This window comes from Fringilla coelebs (assembly GCF_963513975.1).
Source record: "Fringilla coelebs genome assembly, chromosome: 2".
Lineage (NCBI taxonomy): Eukaryota > Metazoa > Chordata > Aves > Passeriformes > Fringillidae > Fringilla > Fringilla coelebs.
Genome location: NC_140029.1, coordinates 30,665,419 through 30,686,690, shown reverse-complemented (window position 1 = coordinate 30,686,690; position 21,272 = coordinate 30,665,419). Strand labels below are relative to the sequence as shown.

At 42.1% G+C, this 21,272-nt stretch overlaps 1 protein-coding gene across 1 annotated transcript in view; it reads left to right on the top strand.

Annotated features, from left to right (window-relative positions):
* Nucleotides 1-21,272, top strand: part of NPAS2 (neuronal PAS domain protein 2) — a 52,513-nt gene that overhangs the window by 24,067 nt on the left and 7,174 nt on the right. Inside the window, exons 7-15 of the mRNA XM_084227237.1 lie at nucleotides 3,641-3,759; nucleotides 6,127-6,209; nucleotides 7,124-7,230; nucleotides 8,383-8,530; nucleotides 9,122-9,203; nucleotides 9,895-10,036; nucleotides 10,765-10,871; nucleotides 11,044-11,136; nucleotides 16,913-17,059. Of these exons, the coding sequence (XP_084083363.1) occupies nucleotides 3,641-3,759; nucleotides 6,127-6,209; nucleotides 7,124-7,230; nucleotides 8,383-8,530; nucleotides 9,122-9,203; nucleotides 9,895-10,036; nucleotides 10,765-10,871; nucleotides 11,044-11,136; nucleotides 16,913-17,059 (1,028 nt within the window). The remainder of the gene's footprint in view (nucleotides 1-3,640; nucleotides 3,760-6,126; nucleotides 6,210-7,123; nucleotides 7,231-8,382; nucleotides 8,531-9,121; nucleotides 9,204-9,894; nucleotides 10,037-10,764; nucleotides 10,872-11,043; nucleotides 11,137-16,912; nucleotides 17,060-21,272) is intronic.

Genomic DNA, 21,272 nt, shown 5'->3' with positions numbered 1-21,272 from the left:
AAAGTAGGAAGGAGGGATTTCTTCTTTCAAATGGCATAAGTAGGAGGTTTGCTATCTTAGGAAGATTAGGTTTTACACATTCCAAGTTGAAGTAAGATGACCGAGCGACTGACTGCTGTACTATTATTAACTGAATAAAGTGGCATCTGGGGTTTTTAAAACATGTTTTCATTCATTTCATATGGCATGATTTCTCTCCCTAAGGATAAAAATCCTTTTGTCTGTGATAGTGAAGGGCTTGGTTCCTTTTGTACATTATTTATTTGTAACATTCTGTCCTGGTCTTTAAAAAAAAATTAAAAATAAACAAAAGAAAAATCGAATTAAGATCTCTGCATAGGTAAATCAGTTTCTTTGTGTCTTACGAGATACTTGCAGGTATTTAATACTTCTACAAAAGAATTCTGTGGTACTCTAGGGGCAACAGGCATGATAGGTAACCACAAAAATAATTAAAATCCATGCTAAGGAGCATCAGCTAGCTGATAGATATGAGACAACTGTTTCACCTTTCTGATTATGTATTTAACTTTGTCACATGACCTTCAGATTCCTTACTCAAGATAGTTTGTCCTGATTATTTAATTGTGAAACACACAGGCCTTCATTTACCCAAGCCCACCTGTTTATGGCCAGCCTAACATTTTCATTAGGCATCTTCTGACAAAAGCACTCCAAGCCCTATATTTGACTGATAAGTCAATATTGCCATAGCCTCAGGCTTGATCCTATATTTTCTGTTCCACTGTTTTGCTGTGGTGCTCTCAGAAAGTTCACTACTGAACTTTGCTACCTCAAGATGTTGTGTTTCTTTTGAAGAGACTTGGAGAGTCATAAGGTATGATTTTTCAGAAGGCTTTTTTAAAAGGTTATACCAGGATTGTATTTTTTTTTAAATTCATCTGATGACCTCTTTTTTTAATTACACTTCAAAATGCATCAACCAAAAAAGGTTGAAATTCACTGACCAGCTGCAAAAGCAGAGCAAAGCAGGCTGTGCAGATAGAGCTGTGGAAAGAAAAGATACCAACAGCCGAAGTCAGGCAGCAAAATCATTTAGAAGCAAATGTGAGTGGTTTTTTCCTTTCAGTTATTGTAGTTGTCATTTTCAGATGGAAATGTACTTGACAATGTAGTGGCTACCTGCCTGCATCATTGAGGCTTTTAATGCTCTGGACTTTGTCAAAGGCAGCTGAGTATGAGATGGCACAGTAGCTGTTCAAAGACAGGATAACATCCAGCCAGGCCAGCTGTGTCTCATCTCTTTGGGCTTATTCATTCACTGCTGCTTAAGTTCATAATTTCCAAATGTTGTGAGGAAATCCCAAATTACTGCCTAGCTGTCCTACACAATAATTATTACCCTCTTACTACTGCATTTACCTGTTGGAAATAGAATCCTATTTTGTAAATGCCACATTCAGGGATGTATTCTGCTGCCTTCTGGGAATATGTCTCAGGCTCGTGGCTGTTTACATCCAACAGCTGACATAAAAAGCCATCTGCTCTCTTTGGTGTGACTCAGTCTCCGCTTCCTTCTACAACTGGTGTCATTTGCAAGCCCATGGTTCGCTAACTAGGTTAACTTATCATACCTGTATTTCAGAGGCTAACTAGGTTAACTTATCATACCTGTATTTCAGAGGCTAAATGTGCACATCTTGTTTTCATACCTTAGAGCCCAGACTGCAAGAATTTGCTGCTGAACTTGGCTATTGCAGAGAGAAACAGCCCCACTAACTTCCAATGTCTCAACATACTACATAGCAAGCTCAGAAGTAACTTTTCACAGTGCCCGTAATGTGGGTTTATAACATTCCCATTTAATTTTTAATGGGACCAACTACAGAAATCAACAGACTTGCACAAAATACTAGTATGACAGATGGATCAATAACTCTTTACTTAGGCTACTTGTGTGTCCTGTAGAACTTAACTCTTCTTTTTTTCAACTGTTTGTGTTAATAATCACAAAGAAGCCCACATATATACATATAACTCCAGGATCAGAATGGGAACACATATTCCTAGGGAGTCTGAGAGCACGTGTGCTCTGCTGGTGAAAGGAGGAGAATTTTGCCCATAGTTTTCCTCTCTATATCCAGTTAACCATGCCCTCCAGTCTCAACTATGAGAGAGGACTTGATTTCTGGAGATGTTCACATCTGTGCTGTCTTCTCAGATAAAGAACTTTTCTCTTCCTTTTTGGGGTAATATATTTTGTACACGCAGTGGCCTAAACCACTTAATCACAGGTGTGAATTCCACTCAGCATACTTTCTTTTCTGTCTCATACCCTGTTATCCTTGTTACCAGTAATGCATCAATATTCTAAGCCTTTTAATAGGTTGAATTTGGTTCCAAAAGCACATGTGATCACTTGAGACTTCTTCCATCTCTGCAATTTGTGGTAGTGAATGAAATCCCAGTGCAGAAGCACCCGAGGATAAAAATGGCTTGTTATCTTCTCCCCATATAGATACAAAGCTCTTCAATTTCACAGTAATACTCTGCCCTCTGCAGAAGAGCCAAACTGTCTGAAACTTCATGAAGGTGGATGTAGGGGCCTAATAGTAAGGAAAGAGAGTTTCATATTACCTTTAATCCCTATTAGCATGAAATTAGCTGATATTGATGAACTCTGGCTGTTAGATAGGACCTTCTCTGCCCTTACGGGAGAAAGTCAGCTAGGCAGGGCAAGAATCCAGCCCAGTTCCCACTGCAGCCTGGCACGCTGTTTTCTTTCATAGCTGTGGGAGTGGGATTACCATCTCTAAACTTGAACTTGGAGGAATAATTTGCATTATGTCATTCTAACACAGGACTGTGGGCTGGTTTTCAGCAACATGTCCTTTGGCAATGCATCTGTGTGGCAGGAGGTGCTAGTGGGCTCTCAAAGCAGCTGAAGCCATGCAGTCATGAAAGGCACAGGTAAAAAGCATATACAAAATGTGTAGCCACATCACACCCAGCTTTTCCCTCTGCCCAGTGTTGGAGGACACAGCAGGCCCTCTGCAGACTCGCCAGATGCGCCCATCTCTGGAGGCCAGTGCCATACACAGGGTCTCTTTTCTTCTTCTTTAAAACAAGGAGAGCTTGAGCATACTGGGGACAGTTCTTTCCATGCAGAAGGGGAAGGCATTCTTCAGCAGCCAAGAATCACAAGCATCCTCCTGCTAGTTTGATGAAGCCTCCCTGGCTGTGGGCCCCAGTGTTCTGCCACTGATGACTTGACGAACTCTCTTCAGCTACCTCCTTTGCCAACACTTTTTTTCACTGCATCATGGAAGTTACAGCACAAGGCATGCTGCAGCATGTTTTTTTTTCCTTGTGAGTGGTGAAAAAGAGCAATTGGATGCGTGGGGTTTCTTTCCAGAAAACTGGTTTATGCTCTGTAATAAGGTTTGGCCTTATTTTTATCAGGATTAACCTGTAAAATTCATATTTGAAGTTAAGCTCTGATGCCTTTCTGCCTAACATGACTGACTTGGATTTAAATATATGCATATCAGCTTTAAAAGCTTTTAGAGCACTTCTCTGAATAAAAATAGTATTAGTACACTTGGAGTGTGCAAAATATTCAGGGAGAGCGAATCTTATATGAGGCATGACTCCAGGTCCCATTTTTTTCCCTAACTAGTGCCTAACTCCACTTGCAATGGCTTTGATGAGGCTGTCCCAAGGGCTTACAGAACATCCCCGGGAAAGCAGATCTGCTTTGTTGCAACAGTTCGTTTGGCAACACCTCAGTTTTTAAAGGTAAGTGCTCTCCCTGGGTGCTGTGCATTTTACAGCTTCATGAAACACTTTCAGATGGAGTAACACAGAAGGGTCTTAGTTTTGCTAATTGAATGGATTACAGGTATCACATTTCATGCATAAAAATCCAGTGAAGAGGATTATCAGTGCAAGGCAGGATCTGTGGAAGCAGTGTCACTTCTGCCCACGTTGCACAGGATACAGAAACCCTCCTTGCAATAGGAATTGCAAAGTCACTTGGAAATTTGGTTCCTCGTTGCTGCTTTCTGTTCCTGTGATGGGACACTGTAGCAAGGTCTCAAGGGTCTTTTCCAGCCTAGCTAATTCTGTGATCCTGTGATTTTGTGATACAGGTGACCACCAACACTTCGATTTGTGCTTCTCAGTGTGTTTGGTGGACTACTGCTTGTTTCCCTTCTCACAGATCCTGGAAGTAAGATAGCTGCTTGTGGCTATGATAGACAAACCAAGCTTGTGCCTAGCACTGCTGTTCCCTGATTGACAAATGTGAACTATTGCATCGAGTGTCCTGTGCCCAGAGTTTAGGAGGTTTTCTTATGTAATTGAGATGTGACCAATATGAAAACACTGCTCCCTTGGCCTGGTTCCACTACTGCTCTGGAACTGGCAGGGCATTCTAGACTGATTCCTGACCCTGCAGGCAAGTTGAGTCCCTTCCAGGTAAGTGAGGACACTTCCCATGCATCTTAACCACAATAAGCATATTAGCAGAAAGGCTGGACTTAAAGGTTCTCTGAGAACCCCAAAAGCAAATTCCTTGTCTTTGGGTAGCCAGCGTGTCAAAATAAACAGGGAAACAAAATGGGCTACTGGTGGCAATGAGCTGCCCAGTACTAGGGAGGAAGCAGCTGCTGAACAGCCCTGACTGAAAAGGTTTTAACTGCCACAGAGTTCTGAACACACTTCACTTCACCTGGGTGACTCACCTAACCCCCACTCCTGACTTTCTACTGTAAAATGAATGTAAAATGTTTACTGACCAGCCACGGAAGACAGAATCAGCAGTTTGGTTGCACACAGCAGTGTTTGTACCTTGAACTTTAGTGTGTGATCTTGGTGTCAGCATGGATTTTGGCCTAAACTGGGGAGAGGGGGAGAGAGAAATTGAAGGTGTTTGTGAAGCCTTTTGCCTCTGCACAGCTAGTGACTTCAAATGACTTTGTCAGCATTGATATGTATCAAAGAACTGCTTGATTGCAGCACACCTCAGCTTGTTCTCTGGTCCCAACAGGGTTTAAAACATCAGTGGTCTCCTCTGTCTGAGGGATGGTAGAGAGAGAAGCACTAATGGAAATGATGGAAACTGTCACTGAGCCCACATCATGGAGGGGTGTGGCATCAGGGAGCAGGGGAATAGCAGCCCTGGGGGCCAGTGGGCAGGCTGTCCTTACCAGTGAGGATGGAGACTCTCCCGCAGGAGAGACATGAAGGACACTGGAAACCTGGATGCCACAAATCCAGAATGCTGATGCTGGGAAGCCCCAGGCCAGGAGCCTCCAGGCTGACTCTAGGCAGCTTCAAAAGCATCCAGTGGGAGGGGAGAGGTTGGCAGAGGAGAGCTTGGAGTGGACAGCGAGGTGGCCATGGGGCACACAGCCAGCCCCAGCCCATGCACGGGTGTGCACTGTGCTGCTGTCCTTCCTTCTTACTTCCCACCTCCACACAGCAAGTGAGCCCCACTGACTGCCTCCTGATCCTCATCTCTCAGGGGCAAGGCTGTCCTGCCTCACATAACTCACTTATTAATTATCATGCTCATGAGCCCTGAGGAACTGCTGTGAATCTTGAGGAGCAGCTTGTTTCTGTGGCAGTGCAGTGCAAGGCAGTACTGACCCCTTAACCCACTGGACAGGTCCCCTGCAGGCTGGCTGCCTGAAAAGGCATTTACTCCTCTGCAGCTACTGAGGGAGAAGGAAAGTGTCCCCCTTTCTCAGAGAGCTTGGTGGGCAGACAGCCAAAAGGACCAAGGGTGGTGGGTATCTTTAGTAACACAGAGGGAGTGAAGCAAGATGTGGCAAGCCCTGGTGGGATCAGGCACAGGCTGGATGCTGGGAAAGCCCACGGCCATCACACCCCAGGCACTGCTTCAAAGCCAAAAAACTTTTGGCACCCTGAGGCACAGTCTCAGCTCTTAAGTATGTGTGCATTACAAGTTCTTCTCCCTATCTCCTGTAAAAAAATGTTGGCATTGATAAATACAATAGTTTGCTCTCTGGAATGGCCAGAAAATGGGTGAATCCTCTGTTTTCTCCTCTTATGCACCATGTATTTATAGCTAAAAAAAGCTAGATGAAGCAGAGGGGTGAAGCTCCAACTCTCAGTAAGTCAGTTTTCTCCACTGGACAGGAGATGTGCATCGTAGAAGAACCTCTAGAGGAATTCACATCAAGACACAGTCTGGAGTGGAAATTTTTATTCCTGGATCATAGGTTGGTGACAAGAAAAGCCCTGCTGGTTGTGTTTGGTGCTTTTCTACTACTGTTTCACAAGTACAGTTCTCTCAAGTAGTGTTCCATTTCACATCTAAATCTCATGAACAGGAGGGCTGCCAATGAAATTCCTACAAAAGCTGATGTTTACTATTTTACATTTACTTTTGCTTTTATTTTTAATGGGCTTTTGAAACAAAAGGACTCTATTTCTTCAGCTGAATTTGTGATTAGCTTCTTCTTCCTTCCTTTAAAATTATCAACAGACCAAAGTCTGTCACATGGCAAAATGAGCTAATTATTATACAGCTGCAGAAATCCTTCCTTCCAAATCCAGTCATTGATTGCGTGTGTGCAATTCCCACTGAGTTATGGAGGGAAAGTCTATGCTGGCCTGAGGCATCTGTGCTGGCAAAGGTACAAAGCAAGTGCCTCGGCATGCCACAGATGAGCTCTCCAGGCGCCCAGGGGAAAGCAGCACAGATGATTTCCTCTCTTATCCCCCCAGTCCCAGCAGATGATGGCTTCCAAACACCTCCCCACGCATTTTTCCCTGTATAAGGGCTGCAGGAGCCATCACAGAGCCCCTGACCAAGCAGCAGCCAAGGAAGGACTCCCTCACAGCAGATTCCTGTATAAAGATCCCTGAGAAGCTGCACTGCTTTCCACAAGCACATTTTCCATGGAGAAGGGGTGTTGCCATAGTCTTGTCCTGGTGGGATGGTGCCTGCTGGTATTGCTGTTCCCAGCTGGGTATCCCACGCTCAAGGTGGGGAAAAGTCAGGATCCAGCCCCCTGAGGTGAACAACTGTACACTGATCAGTGAGAGTAGATCTGGGCTGTTTGCATCTCTGCATCGACATGCAGAGCTGCTCCTTCTGTGTTTCATGGACTCCTGTTGTGCCCAACCGCAGAGCGCCGCCCATTATCGGATACTTGCCTTTTGAAGTGCTGGGTACTTCTGGCTACGACTATTACCACATAGACGACCTAGAGCTGCTAGCAAGGTGCCATGAACACTGTAAGTATCACATGGCCCGGGTTCCTGGGAAGTCACTGGACACTGGCGCTCCTCTCTTCAGTGAAAAGTTGTTTGGAAGGGGAGGTTTGACTCTGCCTCAGCCTGTGTATCTCAGCAGAGCTGAATTAGACTGCGGACACTGCAGCTGATTGGCATCTGGGACAGACTTACCAAGCTCTGAAAAATACAATTTTCCCTTCTATATCCCCAAAAGTAGCCAGTGAGACTCACTGAATGGATAAAATATGCCAGATTTGACCCCTGTTCTATTAGTAAAGAATATGCAGAAATAGTTCAAGCAGTTCTTGTGGATTATTTCCCCTAATGTTGTTCACTGTGTATTTGGGATTAGCTGTGATTATTTAAATACAGTCTACTAGGATTTAATTGAAAAACTCTTTCAGTAAGTAAAGAAAATAAGGCAATGCTTTTCAAATATTTGCTTACAGAACTGGCTTTAAAATCTCAGATTACCACCTCTGCCTGTCTTGAAAGTATCCTGTCAACATTAGTTTTTATATGTTGACATTGAAATATAGAAAGGCTAAATATGTGGATGTTTGGGAACCCCTTGAAATCACCAGGGGGAAAGAACAGAGATTAATTTTGTTATTGAACCTTCAAAACCTTCAGTACACCCTTGTTTACTGTAGTTTGAATTCTTGTCAGTCTGGGAATTTTCTTTCAAATTTTGTCTTTGCACAGTGTTATGTCATATGCTTACTTTATTCTAAATCCATCTGCACACAATACTCATCCTTTCAAGCATTTTTATGCTGTACTTTTCTGCTCTAGAACTTAAGATGATCACTCTTAGAAAATAATCCCAGGTGTCTAATTAAGCAGTATGTGATAAGCACATAAAACTGGGTAAGATCTCTGTTTAAATTGTAGAGGACACTAATTCATTAGTGTCCAAACTTCAGGTTAATTGTGCTGTGTAGGAATGTACTATCCAAAGTGTCAGAAGAAGATACTTACTAATCATTATGATTTTTGTTCTGTCAGAAGGCTGAGAGGAGCACTTACTGAAAATTGGTGCTTATACTCCTGTCTACCTATAACAGATATTTTGTCACTTTTTTTTCCACATTTCATGTCATTTTCACGTGGGAAATTGTGCTACAAGCTGTGTGTATTTTCTGCTGGCAGTGATGCAGTTCGGCAAGGGGAAGTCGTGCTGCTATCGGTTTCTGACCAAAGGACAGCAGTGGATCTGGCTCCAGACCCATTACTACATCACCTACCACCAGTGGAACTCCAAGCCAGAGTTCATTGTGTGCACTCACATGGTGGTAAGGTATGGAAAATCCTATCGGCCGGGACATAAAGGACAGTAAGATAGGAGCATCCTCATATCTGCCAGCATTTTCTTTTAAAAATATAACATCATTTTCGTAACAAAGAAATTAAGCCTGAACTTTCTGAAGGAAATAGGGCAATTATAGAAAAATTATCAGAGTGAACCTTAGTTTATATTAAGCTTAATTTTTTTTTTAGTTTAGAGGCAGATAAACTATGGCATTTTTTATTTTGTGCAAAATTAGAGAATAGAGAGATCGCTTAAATATTCACTTTCTCTAATCCCTACGTTGTTTTCAAAGAGATGTGTAGAAGCTTTCCAGTGAAGTCATAAAGTGGTTGTAGGATGTGAACTTGACCTTTTTATATAGTTCTTTAATATGCATCTTGACTTCATGATAGGAACAGAGCAAAACCTGAAAATTAAAACACTCTCAAATGTTATTCAGTAGCATTTCACTTAAGTCACTTTGCAGCTGTTCATTTAACCTGTAAAATGTACAGTAATTTGTTCCTCCACTCTCTTAAAGCACATTTTAAGAAATATAGCAGTTCCCTGTTGATGCATAGAATTTTATTTTCCATTCAGTTATGCAGATGTTCGGGTGGAGAGGAGACAGGAGATGGGCTTGGAAGAAGTGTCCTCAGAGGTGGTGTCCTCAGCACTAAAGGTACAATGAGAAAAGCTTTTTTCATTAATTTATGTAGTAGTCACAACTTGTTCCTGTGTTAACGTCACTGAAGACTCCAGCATTGTCTTTCTCCAATGTTGGTGGATTATCTCAACTTCAGAACTCATTGCTCATTTGAATTATTTTGACATAAATCAGGTGAGTTTATGAAAGGATGAACCTGGAGATCAGTAACAGCCACAAATGAAGAGGAACATGGGCAGGGGCAGTGTGAGATATCTCACTTTTCCTTGGCAAGGTACTACAGTTTAAAGATTCAATTGGACAAGTTCTGACAATCAGCCCTCTTGGCTACATTTCAGTCATCTCTTGAGGAAAGACAGCAAAGCCCATCCTCAGTGCACAGCCAAGTATCTCACAGAGGTTGCAGTTGCTGTCACATCCAACTGAACACAAAAGAAAGATTCAGAAAAACATCTGAAGGCACAAAGTGACCATGGCAGTAGCCTGCTATTTATTTCTAGCTCAGTGATAGTTGTTTGTAAAATGCATTACTTTGATGCTGTTTGGAAGGGGCACCTTTGTCCAAGTCTTCTGCTGGTCCACCTGAGATTAGTTCTGCCCGTCATTTTAGGTCTGCCAAAGAACTGGAGTGCAGCCATTACTAGATATCAAAATGCTTTACCTCTGACAGATGCAATAGCTGTTCTCCTTTTCTTGTTTGTTTTAGGAGAGTGGTGCCAGCTTGGATCCTGAACAGCACTTTAATGCACTTGATATTGGTGCCTCAATCCTCAGTGCTAGTCGGACACCCTCAGTATCATCCAGGAGCTCACCAAAATCTTCCCACACACCCAAGTCAGATCCAGCATGTGAGTGGCATTCCTGAGTTATGGAATTATTTTTAATTTAGACAAGTTAAAGAATGTGTGCTTATATACCACAGCTGCTAATTTAACAGTAAATTATGAGGTATTGATGATATGCACTGACAAAGAAGTGCAAAAGCTGAAATGGTAATGTACAAGAGGGAAGGTTCTAGCACAACCACCTAAATGCTGGAAGATGAACACTGGGATAAGACATGAAATGTGCTGTTTCGATCTGTTACAAAAATGAGGATTTTGTCTTTAGATATGAGGGCACCCCTGTGAGCAATATGGGACTTCTCTAGACTTACATGAGTAGTAACAGCTTGTGGGTGACTCTGGCCAAGATTTAGGATGCTCCAGTGTTAACTTAGGTATCCTTTTTCTGCTTCCTGGTCTGGAAAAAAAGCCAATGAGCTAACCTAAATTTACAGTTATTTGGCCCATATAAAGGGAGTTCCAGCTGGTTTAGAACAGTTCATGGGTCCTTTTACACTGCTCACTGGAGCATAGAATCATAATCTGTCTCATTTACTTTTATCTTTGCCCAGACCCTCCTTATCCGTTCAATTTTATTGCCATTGAAGTCAACAAGAACAGCCCTGACTAGCTGTCAGCCCCACTAGAATTTAGCCAGGCCAATACAATTTCTACCCAGGTCTTGTCATATTACCCACTTCAAACAGGGCTGATTTCCAGCATGTAAGATCTCACTGGTACTTTTCTTGCAGCTACACCAACAAAGCTGATTACAGAGTCCAACACTCCCTTGCCGAGAACACCGAGTGCACAGCAGGATTTATCTGTGCATAGACTCAGCCAGCCTACTGCTCTTCAGGTAACTTCACAAGGAATCATGGAAACAAGCAGAGGGTGTAACAGCATGTGCCACATACGCAGCATAGCAATTAAAAACAACTTACACAGAAGCCACAGCATTAGAAGAAACCTAAAATTTAAAGCAGCCAAACTTACAAATAAAGTTTTGGTTTGTTTTGTTTTTAACCTAGGTTTCTTTGCCTTCTCAGCTTCCATGTGAGCTTCTCCCACAGCAGTTGCTGCCTCAAGCAACTCTGCAAAATCAGCCTGCACCTCTGGCACAGGTTAGTTGGGGATTTGGAAGTGGAATAGGTCACTTGCTTATCTCCTGATACTTTCTCATTTTGGGGCTTTTAAGTTACCTCTCTAGTAACTAAAATCCCCAAATCCAAACTCTCAAACACTTAAATTATTGTGGGAAAGTAATCTGAATTGTACACTTGTATGTTTAAACATATAACTGCATGCAGGTGTTCAGAAGCCCAGGTGCATGTAGGTTCAAGTGTGCACACATCTGTTTCACGAGAGGACAAAAAACAGATGGAAAAAGACTTTTCAACTTCACTTTTACAGAACCAGGTCCCTTCAAGATTAAATTCAAGAATTAAAACCAAAAACTAACAGAGACACCCAGTCCTGCTAAAAACACCTGTTTGGTCGTGCTGATGCAGAACTAATCAGGAGTAAAGGACATGCAAATTCAACAACACCCATTTTGTGAGTGTGCCAGTAACGGTGAGGATGCCAATGAGGACAAATTTCAGATTCCTCCAATCTGTTAAAAAAAGTGGATGATGACCCACCTCAAGGTTACATTTGCAGTGGATTTTGAAGAAGCAGATTTGAGTACCATGTTCCCAGCACATTGTTTTTCTTCTGTGGTTCTGCTGTGATGATACACCCCATCACCCTCTGATTTTAGGAATGACAGAGTATTGCTGGACCTAGACTGCTTCTACCATTGATACCATGTACTTATTCACAAGACCCCAGAGTTTATTTCTGTAGCACATAAAGCATATAAAGTCCTGAGGATCCTGGCTTTAAAATAACAAATTCTCATTTATCTTCATGTTTAATATTCTCTTCATGACTCCACGCTAGCATGCAGCGAATAAACAGCATATCAATTATCTGCTCTGAACATTCATTTTCTTTTACAGATACTTCTCCCTGTTATTCATTAATGCATTTTCAAACATCAATTAGTTTATGTATTATAAGTCTCTCTGTGTTTTGTTTGACTTTTTTCTACCTCCCTTTCTTCTCCATCAAAGCTCTTTGTGAAGAGAAGCTTTCCAGTTATTTACCAAGACTCCTGCTGCCTTGTCCCTTCCCAGTAAAAGGCTCTTACTGGCACACCAGCTCCATTTTTTTTTCTGACAAATTAGAGTGCCATCCAGTTACTGATTAAAGCCTCTTTGGACCACCTAAATCTTGGTGAAAGGAAGAGGGCTGACTGGAGTCTGTCTACACAGGCAGCCTTCTGGCAGCAGTCACATCAGTGCTCCTGGTGAAGCTCAGGATGAAGCCTGACATGGAGCAGGACATTGCAGCTCAGGCTGCTGATGTTCACACTCCATAGCAAAACTCCTGTAGAGAGTACCAAGTCTCCAAACACTTGTGTAATTTTCATAAACTGTTATGATTGTTATGATACTACACTGTATATCCCACTTTAAAATAATTAACATGTTGGCCTACAGCAATATCATTAATTATTCCAAAGACAAAGGTGCCTGCAGCACTAGGTGAGTAAGGGACAAAACCAGGTACATGTGCATCCCACCAGGAACACTTCTTGGCTTCCTAGCTGACCATTTCCCAGCAGTTTAGTGGCAAAACACAAGCCCATTGCTTGTAGAAATAGTGTGTGGCCAGGTGCCCCGCTGCCAGTGCGAAAGGAGGAGCTGGACAGGTTTACTCCTGCTGCCTTTCTGCCTCTTGTCCTTCGCTGAAGGTGACTGATGGTGGGAGCTGGAAGGCCCTGGGTATCCTTGTGGCTAACATTTGGCTACAGGGTGGCAGCAGCAGGGAAAACATTGGAAGTGGCCACACCTGTGTCTTGCAGTGGGCAGCTAGCTGCTGCCTCGGGAACCATCTGCTTGAACTTTGAGTAGTTTTATTTCCAGCAAAGGCTGTGATAGTTTTGTCTCCACTGAAATGCGATTTTAGCTTGTGCCTTGCTTGTGTGAATGAACAGACAGCACAGTGTCACCCTAGATGTCACCTGCATGTAAATGGTTTACTTTAAACCAAGTGCTCCCAATTAGAATATTTGTTTGTTTGCCATCCTCATTGTCATAAATTAAAATCCCCTGCAACACAGCGGATGTTGATGACTGAATAATAATTAACACTAATAATCCGTTTGGGATTGAGCAGGTGTTATTCAGATGAAGGAAGAAGGAACAAGTCGTTCGGTGAGCTGCAAAACTAATGAAATCCAGTTTCCCAGGGGCTGTGCCTTGCAGGACTGGTGCATGGAGCCAGCCTTTCCCACAGGAGCAAGGGATGAGTGGATCCTTCTCTCCTTTGCTCAGCTAAAGCTTTCATGAAGTTACAGCAATCTGGTATTTTTGACACTCCCACAGCTCTGTTGAATGTCTCCAGCAAGAAACATGGCTCATCTCTTGGGCCAGAGGAATTGAAAGTAAGTTGGAAGATAGGCACAAAAGAAAGTTTTAAAGGAAACTGAGCTACAAAACAAATAGGGTCTCATTTCTTTACCCAGTTTCCTATTGTCATGACACATGTAGGAACAGATTGTCTTGGGACATCCATCTTTTTGTTCATCACATTAGAAATGAGGAACCATCCTGACAGACGTCAGGGTCCCCACCCCTGGCTGCAGCCCCCCAGCACATAGAGAAAGGGAGTAACCCTGGCACCGTGGGGTAGCACTCAGTGGAGAAAAGCACCTCTCCTTGGGCATGGTGGAGCAGAGGAATCACAGCATGGAAGTGCCTGTCCCTCTCCCTGGGCTGTAGAGCCTCCCTGGACCGCACCCAGCGCTAGTGCATCGAGCCCCTCCCTACCAGAACATATGCTGACATGATCCCAAACGCATCCATTTACTTTACTTTTTTTTAAGAAATCAGACTAAAATTACTGCTGTGGGTTTTGCTTATTTGTTTTGGGGTTTTTTAATGCCTGCATTAACAAACCTTGATTAAACTGGTGCAATTATAGAGATCTCACATGTTTGACTGTATCTAGGAAAATGACACTTTTCTGTGTATTACATGCACTTATCTAGGAATTCTGTAGACATTTGTAAATACCTAAGTGAGATGAAGAGCAACTTCATCTGATGCCAGTGGCAGAGTTAAAGCTGGGCAGTGTTTTCTGTGGAATGTTTTGAGTTAAGCTCTTATAATTTATTATACAATTAGAGATTTCTCCCTTAATTAGTAGAGCAGTTAATGATCTTGAGATAAATACTCTCTGGAGCAGGTCAATTGCTGTTAGTGTCTCATTGTACAAAAACAATAGAAGCTCTGTAAGCACAGGGGTCATGGTTAGAGTTATCAACAATTTGGGGGTTAGAGTAGGAAAAGGAAAAAAGCAAAAGAGAAAGTTCCTTGTCTTTATCCATAGCAGCTTTCACTCCAGTATACCAGCTAATTGTTGATGTTAAGTATATTAATACAAAAGGCATGTGAAACAGAGAACAAAAAGATAATATGAATATGCTAAATAAAAGAACCTGCACAAAAAAAAATTGAGGAATAATAATTTAAAATCAACAGCAATACATTCTTGTATGCAACTTTACAAAGCAAATTCAGATTTAAAACTAAGGCCTGAAAATGGATTTTATTTCTTTTTGAAGTATAAAGTGATTGTGAAATTACTTAGTTTAAAATTCCTTACGTTGATCAATTGAAGAAAATCAGGTTCCTTTCTCAAAGGGTCATCAAGGAATTTGCATGTTAATCAAAAGTCTGCCATCACCAAGCCAAGCAGTTAAAATGAAGCTCTCTGCTAAAACTGTTTTTAATTCCTTTTCTAATAAGGATCCTTCTAAAAACTTAAAAGCAGTCCTCGCTAAAAGAGTTCATATAGAGATAATTAGATTAGGAGACTTGTCTTTTTAAAACATCCTTCTGTACAGGCCAGGTTAAAGCAGGAGTTAGCTGCATCTCGTCTATGATGTGTTGCTCACAGCACCATTCCACTCCTAAAACCAGGATACCTGGGACTCTTCAGAACCAAAAGGCTGGGCTGCAACAAGCAGCAGTGGATTCCCCTTTGAGTCACTTGGTCTTATTCCTAAGCATCTGAGGTCTCTGCTCAACCATTCTTCAGTGTAATTCTTTAAACATGGACAAGAAAGAAAGAAGGAGACCCTGCTCTGGCTTCTGTAACACCAATTCCAAGTAACACAAACTTCCCTTTGGGAGGTTTGACACCATTTTCCCTCTCTGGGAGAGGAGTGGGTTGCGGATGATGGCACTGCTGTTTGCAGGCACAAGCACCATGAGTCACAGCAGGGCCGAGGGCTCCCATCCCCTCCTTGGGCAGACAGTGCAAGCGGCGAGTGCTCACAGATGCCTCTGGCAGCAAAGTGGGCTCTGTCACCAGCAACTGCAGGTGCCACCTTAGCAGCCCTCCTTGCCCCTAAGCAGGCTTGGCTGTGAGACTGACCCCCACCTGGCCATCACTCTGTGCAGTGACCTCCCAGGCTGTGTGGGAAAGCCACCCTCTGCCTGATAAATGGAAATAAACCTTCGGAAGCTCTCGCTCTTTCTCTGCCAAAGGCCATTTACTTGGAGATGTCAGCTTTGCTAGAGGGAATGTAAAGGTACTTTCACATACTTAACTGGTTTAAGGTGAACTAGTTAGCTGATACAAATCTGTTCTGTCACATTTAGCTTTCTCTAAGTAGCCAAAAATTTCATCTAAGGAAGTGTACAGTGCTGCTAGCACCACAGCACTCCTTAATTCCTGTCTTGTTAGCTTTTTTTTCCTACTAAAAAGCCAGAAAGAATGTAAGCCAGTGCACCATGGAGCAGGAAGGTTCCAGCAGCAAGCATTATCTCACCCACTAACACAGAGCCACTGGAACAAATACAGGGACAGGGCAGCATTTTCAAGTCACACCATTTTTTTTTTTTGCCTGTACACTCACAGCCCTGCATGTTTTCGAGAACATCTTGAATGCCTTGATTACACAAAAACTTAAAAGGATTTTTTGAAGGGTTTTGTTCTTTTTTTCAAAGACTGTTTTTTACTTTTGGAATATGAGCTTATCAAAAGCAATTATTCCAAAGCCTACTAAAGTAATAATTAACTTTGGTGAACTTTGAATCATACCTGAAAGCACCAAATACTAGGGATTTATTGCTGTTAGTCCTCTCCACAACTCTTGAATTATTTCAGTTTGTGCCAGTATTGCTGCTATTGGAGGTTGCACCTGCTTCTTGACCTTGATTAATGATCTCCATTTTTTACTATTATTTAGAACAGCCTTTCTTCCACTGAGTTGAGCTATTCATTTTATATCACATATAAAAATAACTTAATGAGTATTTCTTGTCATTTAAGTACCACTCAGCTGTACAAATCTAGAAAATGTTTATTGTGGTCTATTGTGTGATGCCTTAGTAAGTCATCAGCAGAACAAAGCATTGCAGAACTGCTATTTCTGTTCTGAAAAAGGAAAGCATTAGTAAAACACATCTGGATTATACTGTTATGCCACACTAAGGGCTCCAAACTACAAGCTAATGAAAATAATGCACTCATTTGCCATCCAGTTAAGATGCTCTTGATATTTTAAAGTAGCATACTCCCAAAAACAGTCCTTACAACAGAACATGGTCAACTGTAAACAGATCATTCTAACTGAGGAAATTTAATATATGTACATAACACTGAAAATAGACAAGATGTCTCTGTCTACGTGTTAGTATATTATAAAGACATTTTTATTTTTTAGCTGTGCTTTACAATCAAGAGACCAGTAACTCCTTACAGAACAATGTTCCACTGAGGCCTCATTTTAATATAATGACTGATTTTCCCCCCCTCCCTTTTTTTATTTCCTCCCCCCAGTTTTCAGCACAATTCAGCATGTTCCAGACCATCAAGGACCAGCTAGAGCAGCGGACAAGGATCCTGCAGGCCAACATCCGGTGGCAGCAGGAGGAGCTCCAGAAGATCCAGGAGCAGCTCTGCCTGGTCCAAGACTCCAGCGTACAGGTGCGTTACTGCTGGAAGGGACAGAGTCAAGCATCCTCTCTCACATGACTCTTGATAGGCTTGGCAACTTAAAATTGCTCCAGAGTCCAGGGTATCTGGACACGTGGAAAACAAGCCCATGTGAATTTTAGAGGGATGTTGCCCTCTAAAAGCCTCTTGAGTAACCTATGTCAAGAAAAGTTTAAGAGATCTCTAGAAGAGGAGAAGGAAGGAATACCTCAGCTTTATGAGGAGGAGAATAATTTGGGTCATTTACAATAGCATTTCATTACTTTATCTCCCAAGTCTTCAGACTGAGCAGCTGTAGTAGAGAGAATGTTGAAGTTCAGACTTCCTTCCATTAAAACCCCCCAAATTCTGCTGATGTTCATTTGTTCACACCTTGGAGGTACCTGAATTTTTTCTTCACCAGACAGGCTTAAGCCTTTAGGGTGAAGCTGACTGAGCCTGCACTGCTTCTACCTTTGACACCTCCTACACAGAGGTAGAATTCTCTGATACAGTATGTGCTTTGTACCCCTTACGTCTACCAAACCTCAGAAATAATAGTAAGTGCAGTTTAGTAGATCACAGGTTTCCTTTAACAACAAATGGACAAATCATCCAGTTTTATGGAAGTTTTCTGAATATGGGTGATTACTGCTATGTTCCTCATAATTTAACTATAAATGCCACGTTAAATGATCCTTGCTAGTAATGTGGCACTGAGGATTTTGTGAGTATTATACTAACAAGATGATTTTAGAAGACAAGCTTTGTCACGGAAACAAACATGTCAAGAGTATTTTACAAACAGGATGGGACCTACTGAAGTCAGTGGGAATTTTGCTTGCAACTTCCACACAGAAATAGACTCTCACCCTTCATGAGCATCTGTAAAGTGCAGTTTCACACATTAACAAATTGGGATTGTATGTTTAGGTAATTAAAGGATCAACAAAGCCAAATTAGAAACTTTGCCACCTAAGTTGCTGCTTGTGCACTGCTGTAAGATGACACAGCAGCTGTGTGTTCCAAACCCAGAACTCCCTGTTCCTGGTGCCATAGAATCACATAGGGAGACCAGGTTTAGCTTCACTGTATTTCTTCTATTGGTTCTCCGCTGACTTTGATTAATGGGAAGAGAAAGTCTCTATGCAATTAACAGGTGTTCAGTTCAGAATCATGTCATATGTCTAAAAGCTATTATTGTTATTATGAATATCAAGAGACATGATATTCTCACTTCCTCTCTTTTTAATTGGGTGATAGACATTATTCTCTCCTGGTGACGTCTTCAATAATCATACGCTCTTTTTTTTCATCATTCAGGCAAAAACAGACTTTCAGAGCACATTCTTATATGCAAGAAACAGATTTTATTTTTAGAAAGCTGTCTCCTATATGTATGAGGGTGCATTTAACAGCACAAAGACTAAGGGACAGGTTCTCAAATACACTCAGAGGGAGCTCAGGCTGAGGCCCAGAGGGTAAATAAATGGTGGGTTGTATTGTCATCCCCCCCCCCCCCCCCAGCAGTTTGTAGCTCTAACTTACACGATCTAGGTGATGCCTTCTCCCATGGAGACTGCACCAGGTTGGACCAAGTATTTTCTGACCATTACAAGTTCTCTTGTGTCAGTACCTACCAATTCCCAGCTTACTACAGATGCAATACTGAAAGGCAGGGAGAATGGAAAGAGTTTGGAAATGCAGGGGGCTGCATACTTGCCTTAATGTAATGGCAATGTGGGATGGGGATCTTCCAGCAATGCTGGACAGAGAATGCATCCTATTTTGTGTGCTTTTTGGTCTCAGAACAATCAGACAAGGTGATGAGATGCAAGTGGTCACACTGACTCCTGGCCAAGACCTTTTTCTTCTTCCACTTTCTCTAGGTAAAAAACCAAAAAACACACAAAAAAAATTACTGTGCTGTCGCAGGGATAGACTGAGATGAGGAATAATTTTTGTCTTACTTGGCTAGGGGCAATTTGAAAGAAAGCTGCACACTTTTGCATGAAGCTCTTTTGTGACTCACAAGCAGTGAGGAGTAAACTGTTAAATCAGAAATCCAGCCACGTGCTTTGCTGCACAGATTTCATTATTCAGGGAGCTGGATGTCTGCAGACATTGATCTCTGTCTACTATCAAAGCTAAAATGCATAGTAGCAAACTGGCTACTATCAAGCACATTTCTGGTGTCTTCAATACACTGCATAATAGAGCTGTAAGCATGGGGGAGTGATGTAGGCTGTCTGTTAAGGGGGAAGTGTTCCTGCTTTTCCCTTATTAGCTGATTTATTAGCATATCATCCCCACTGGTTCCATCCCTTCCACATAGAAGTGCACAGGTGGCTCCATGGAGAATTAAGCTTGATTTCCATTTCCTTCAGAGATCTTCAAAACTGAGTAGGGCAGTCCACCAAGAAATGCTTTCCCAGACAGACAGATGTTGAGCACAGTAGTCTGCATTAGAAACTGTTTGCAGGAGCCTTGTGCAGAGAAAGATGAAACTATCGGGAGGGTTGCAGGCCCTGAATAAAACTGTTCAAAACCCCATTAGATCCCTGTTACTGCTTTTCCTGACAATGAAGGACAAGAGCAGGAAGAGTAACCTCAAAAGTCTGAAGGATGCTGTGTCTGCTCCAGTTTGAACAGTCTAGCTAATGATTCACAGATGCAAGAGGAAGGCAGAAAGGCTCAGCCTGACCAGCTTGCAAAAACTACAATCAAGACCATCCACAGCCACCCATCATTTGCAAAGCAGGTTCTCTTCGAAGTCATGAATCTCAGCTTCCCAGTGCTGTGCTTCTTATCTTTATATATTTTACATAAAGAGAGAGTCTTGATGCCTGTAATGATGAGCCCAAAAAGCTGTAATGCCCTGATTATCCAAAGGACAGGTAGAGTCAAAGAGATGTTTTTCTCAGGATGCCTTGTCAGTGTGGTATAGCCATTAGCTGTAGGGCCCTTCTATCTTGGAATGACAGGGCAGCAGTGTCAGAGGGTCCCTCCTCTCCCTTGCTGCTTTGCTGTGTATGTTAACAATCTGGCCAATTAAAAAATGTTTGTAAGATGCTTCACTGACCTTGCAGTCCACAAAATCACCAACGAGACGTCATTAGCAGCAATACAGTTAGGGGGCTGCTAATTTATCTACTTAGAGAAAGATTTTATTTTTTATGAAAAGGTTTTTCTTGTTATTTAAAGCTGCTGTATTTCAGTGTTTTGGAGGAATTCAGACAAGACTATCACAAAAGAGGCACATTACGAAAAACCACCATTAATTTTGTACAAATTAAGCTTTTAGGTTTAACTAACAGGTGGAAATTTCATGCTTTGATCCTATGTCAGGTTAACTCTTGTTTTTATGAGGCATCTTGAGTTTTCAGTTCTGCAGGGACATGGCCACCATTGCTTCCTGCTCTAAGCTTGTTTTTTCCAGGTCATTTATGTCCAGAGGGTAACAATGCTGCTTTGACCATTATAATGGCAACAGAGGGTCCCCAGGTATGAAACACTCAGAGCCCTCTCAGGGTATGAACATATGAACAAATGAAATTGCCCTACTGGGATAAACTTGGTTCTAAATTTATGGTGTGTTAGCTGCCAGCCATTAACTGTGCACGTTCCTACCCAGTGGCACCCTCTGGTAATTGCAAAGTAGGTTACTATGCTTTCTTTGGAGGATAAACTCTTTGGCCCTCATCTGGAAGTGAAGTAAGCAAACAGGGAGGTCCCTGCTAAATAAGTAGTCTGCTGCAAATTCACACCCCACCTGACATGTGCCTTGATAGATGTTGAATTTGCATTGGGGGAACTTAGTGTTTCTCCAGTGCTGTGTGCCATGTACAAGGAGGACACTAAGCTAATCCTTCTAAAGGTCTTAATTTGCAGTGATCTGCCCAGTGCCAGTGGGCTCACACTCCCTTTCCATCACTTTTTTTCACATGCACCACTTGCTTTGCCTGTTCTGAATTTTATATAAATTTTTTTTATCAGGGGTGACCTGTCTCACGGCTAGGGCTAATCAAGTGAGTTCATGTACTAAACACGTCCAAAACTTAGCTTCTATGTTCAGAAAATAAACAAGAAAATGAATTTTCATTATATTTGTCTTTGATTTATTCATAATAAGACCTATTTACTTGGCAGAAGTTGCAAGACCATCTGTCTTTCTGATATGTAATGGCTCCAAACTCAGTGAGCAGTGTTTTTAAAAGAAAACACT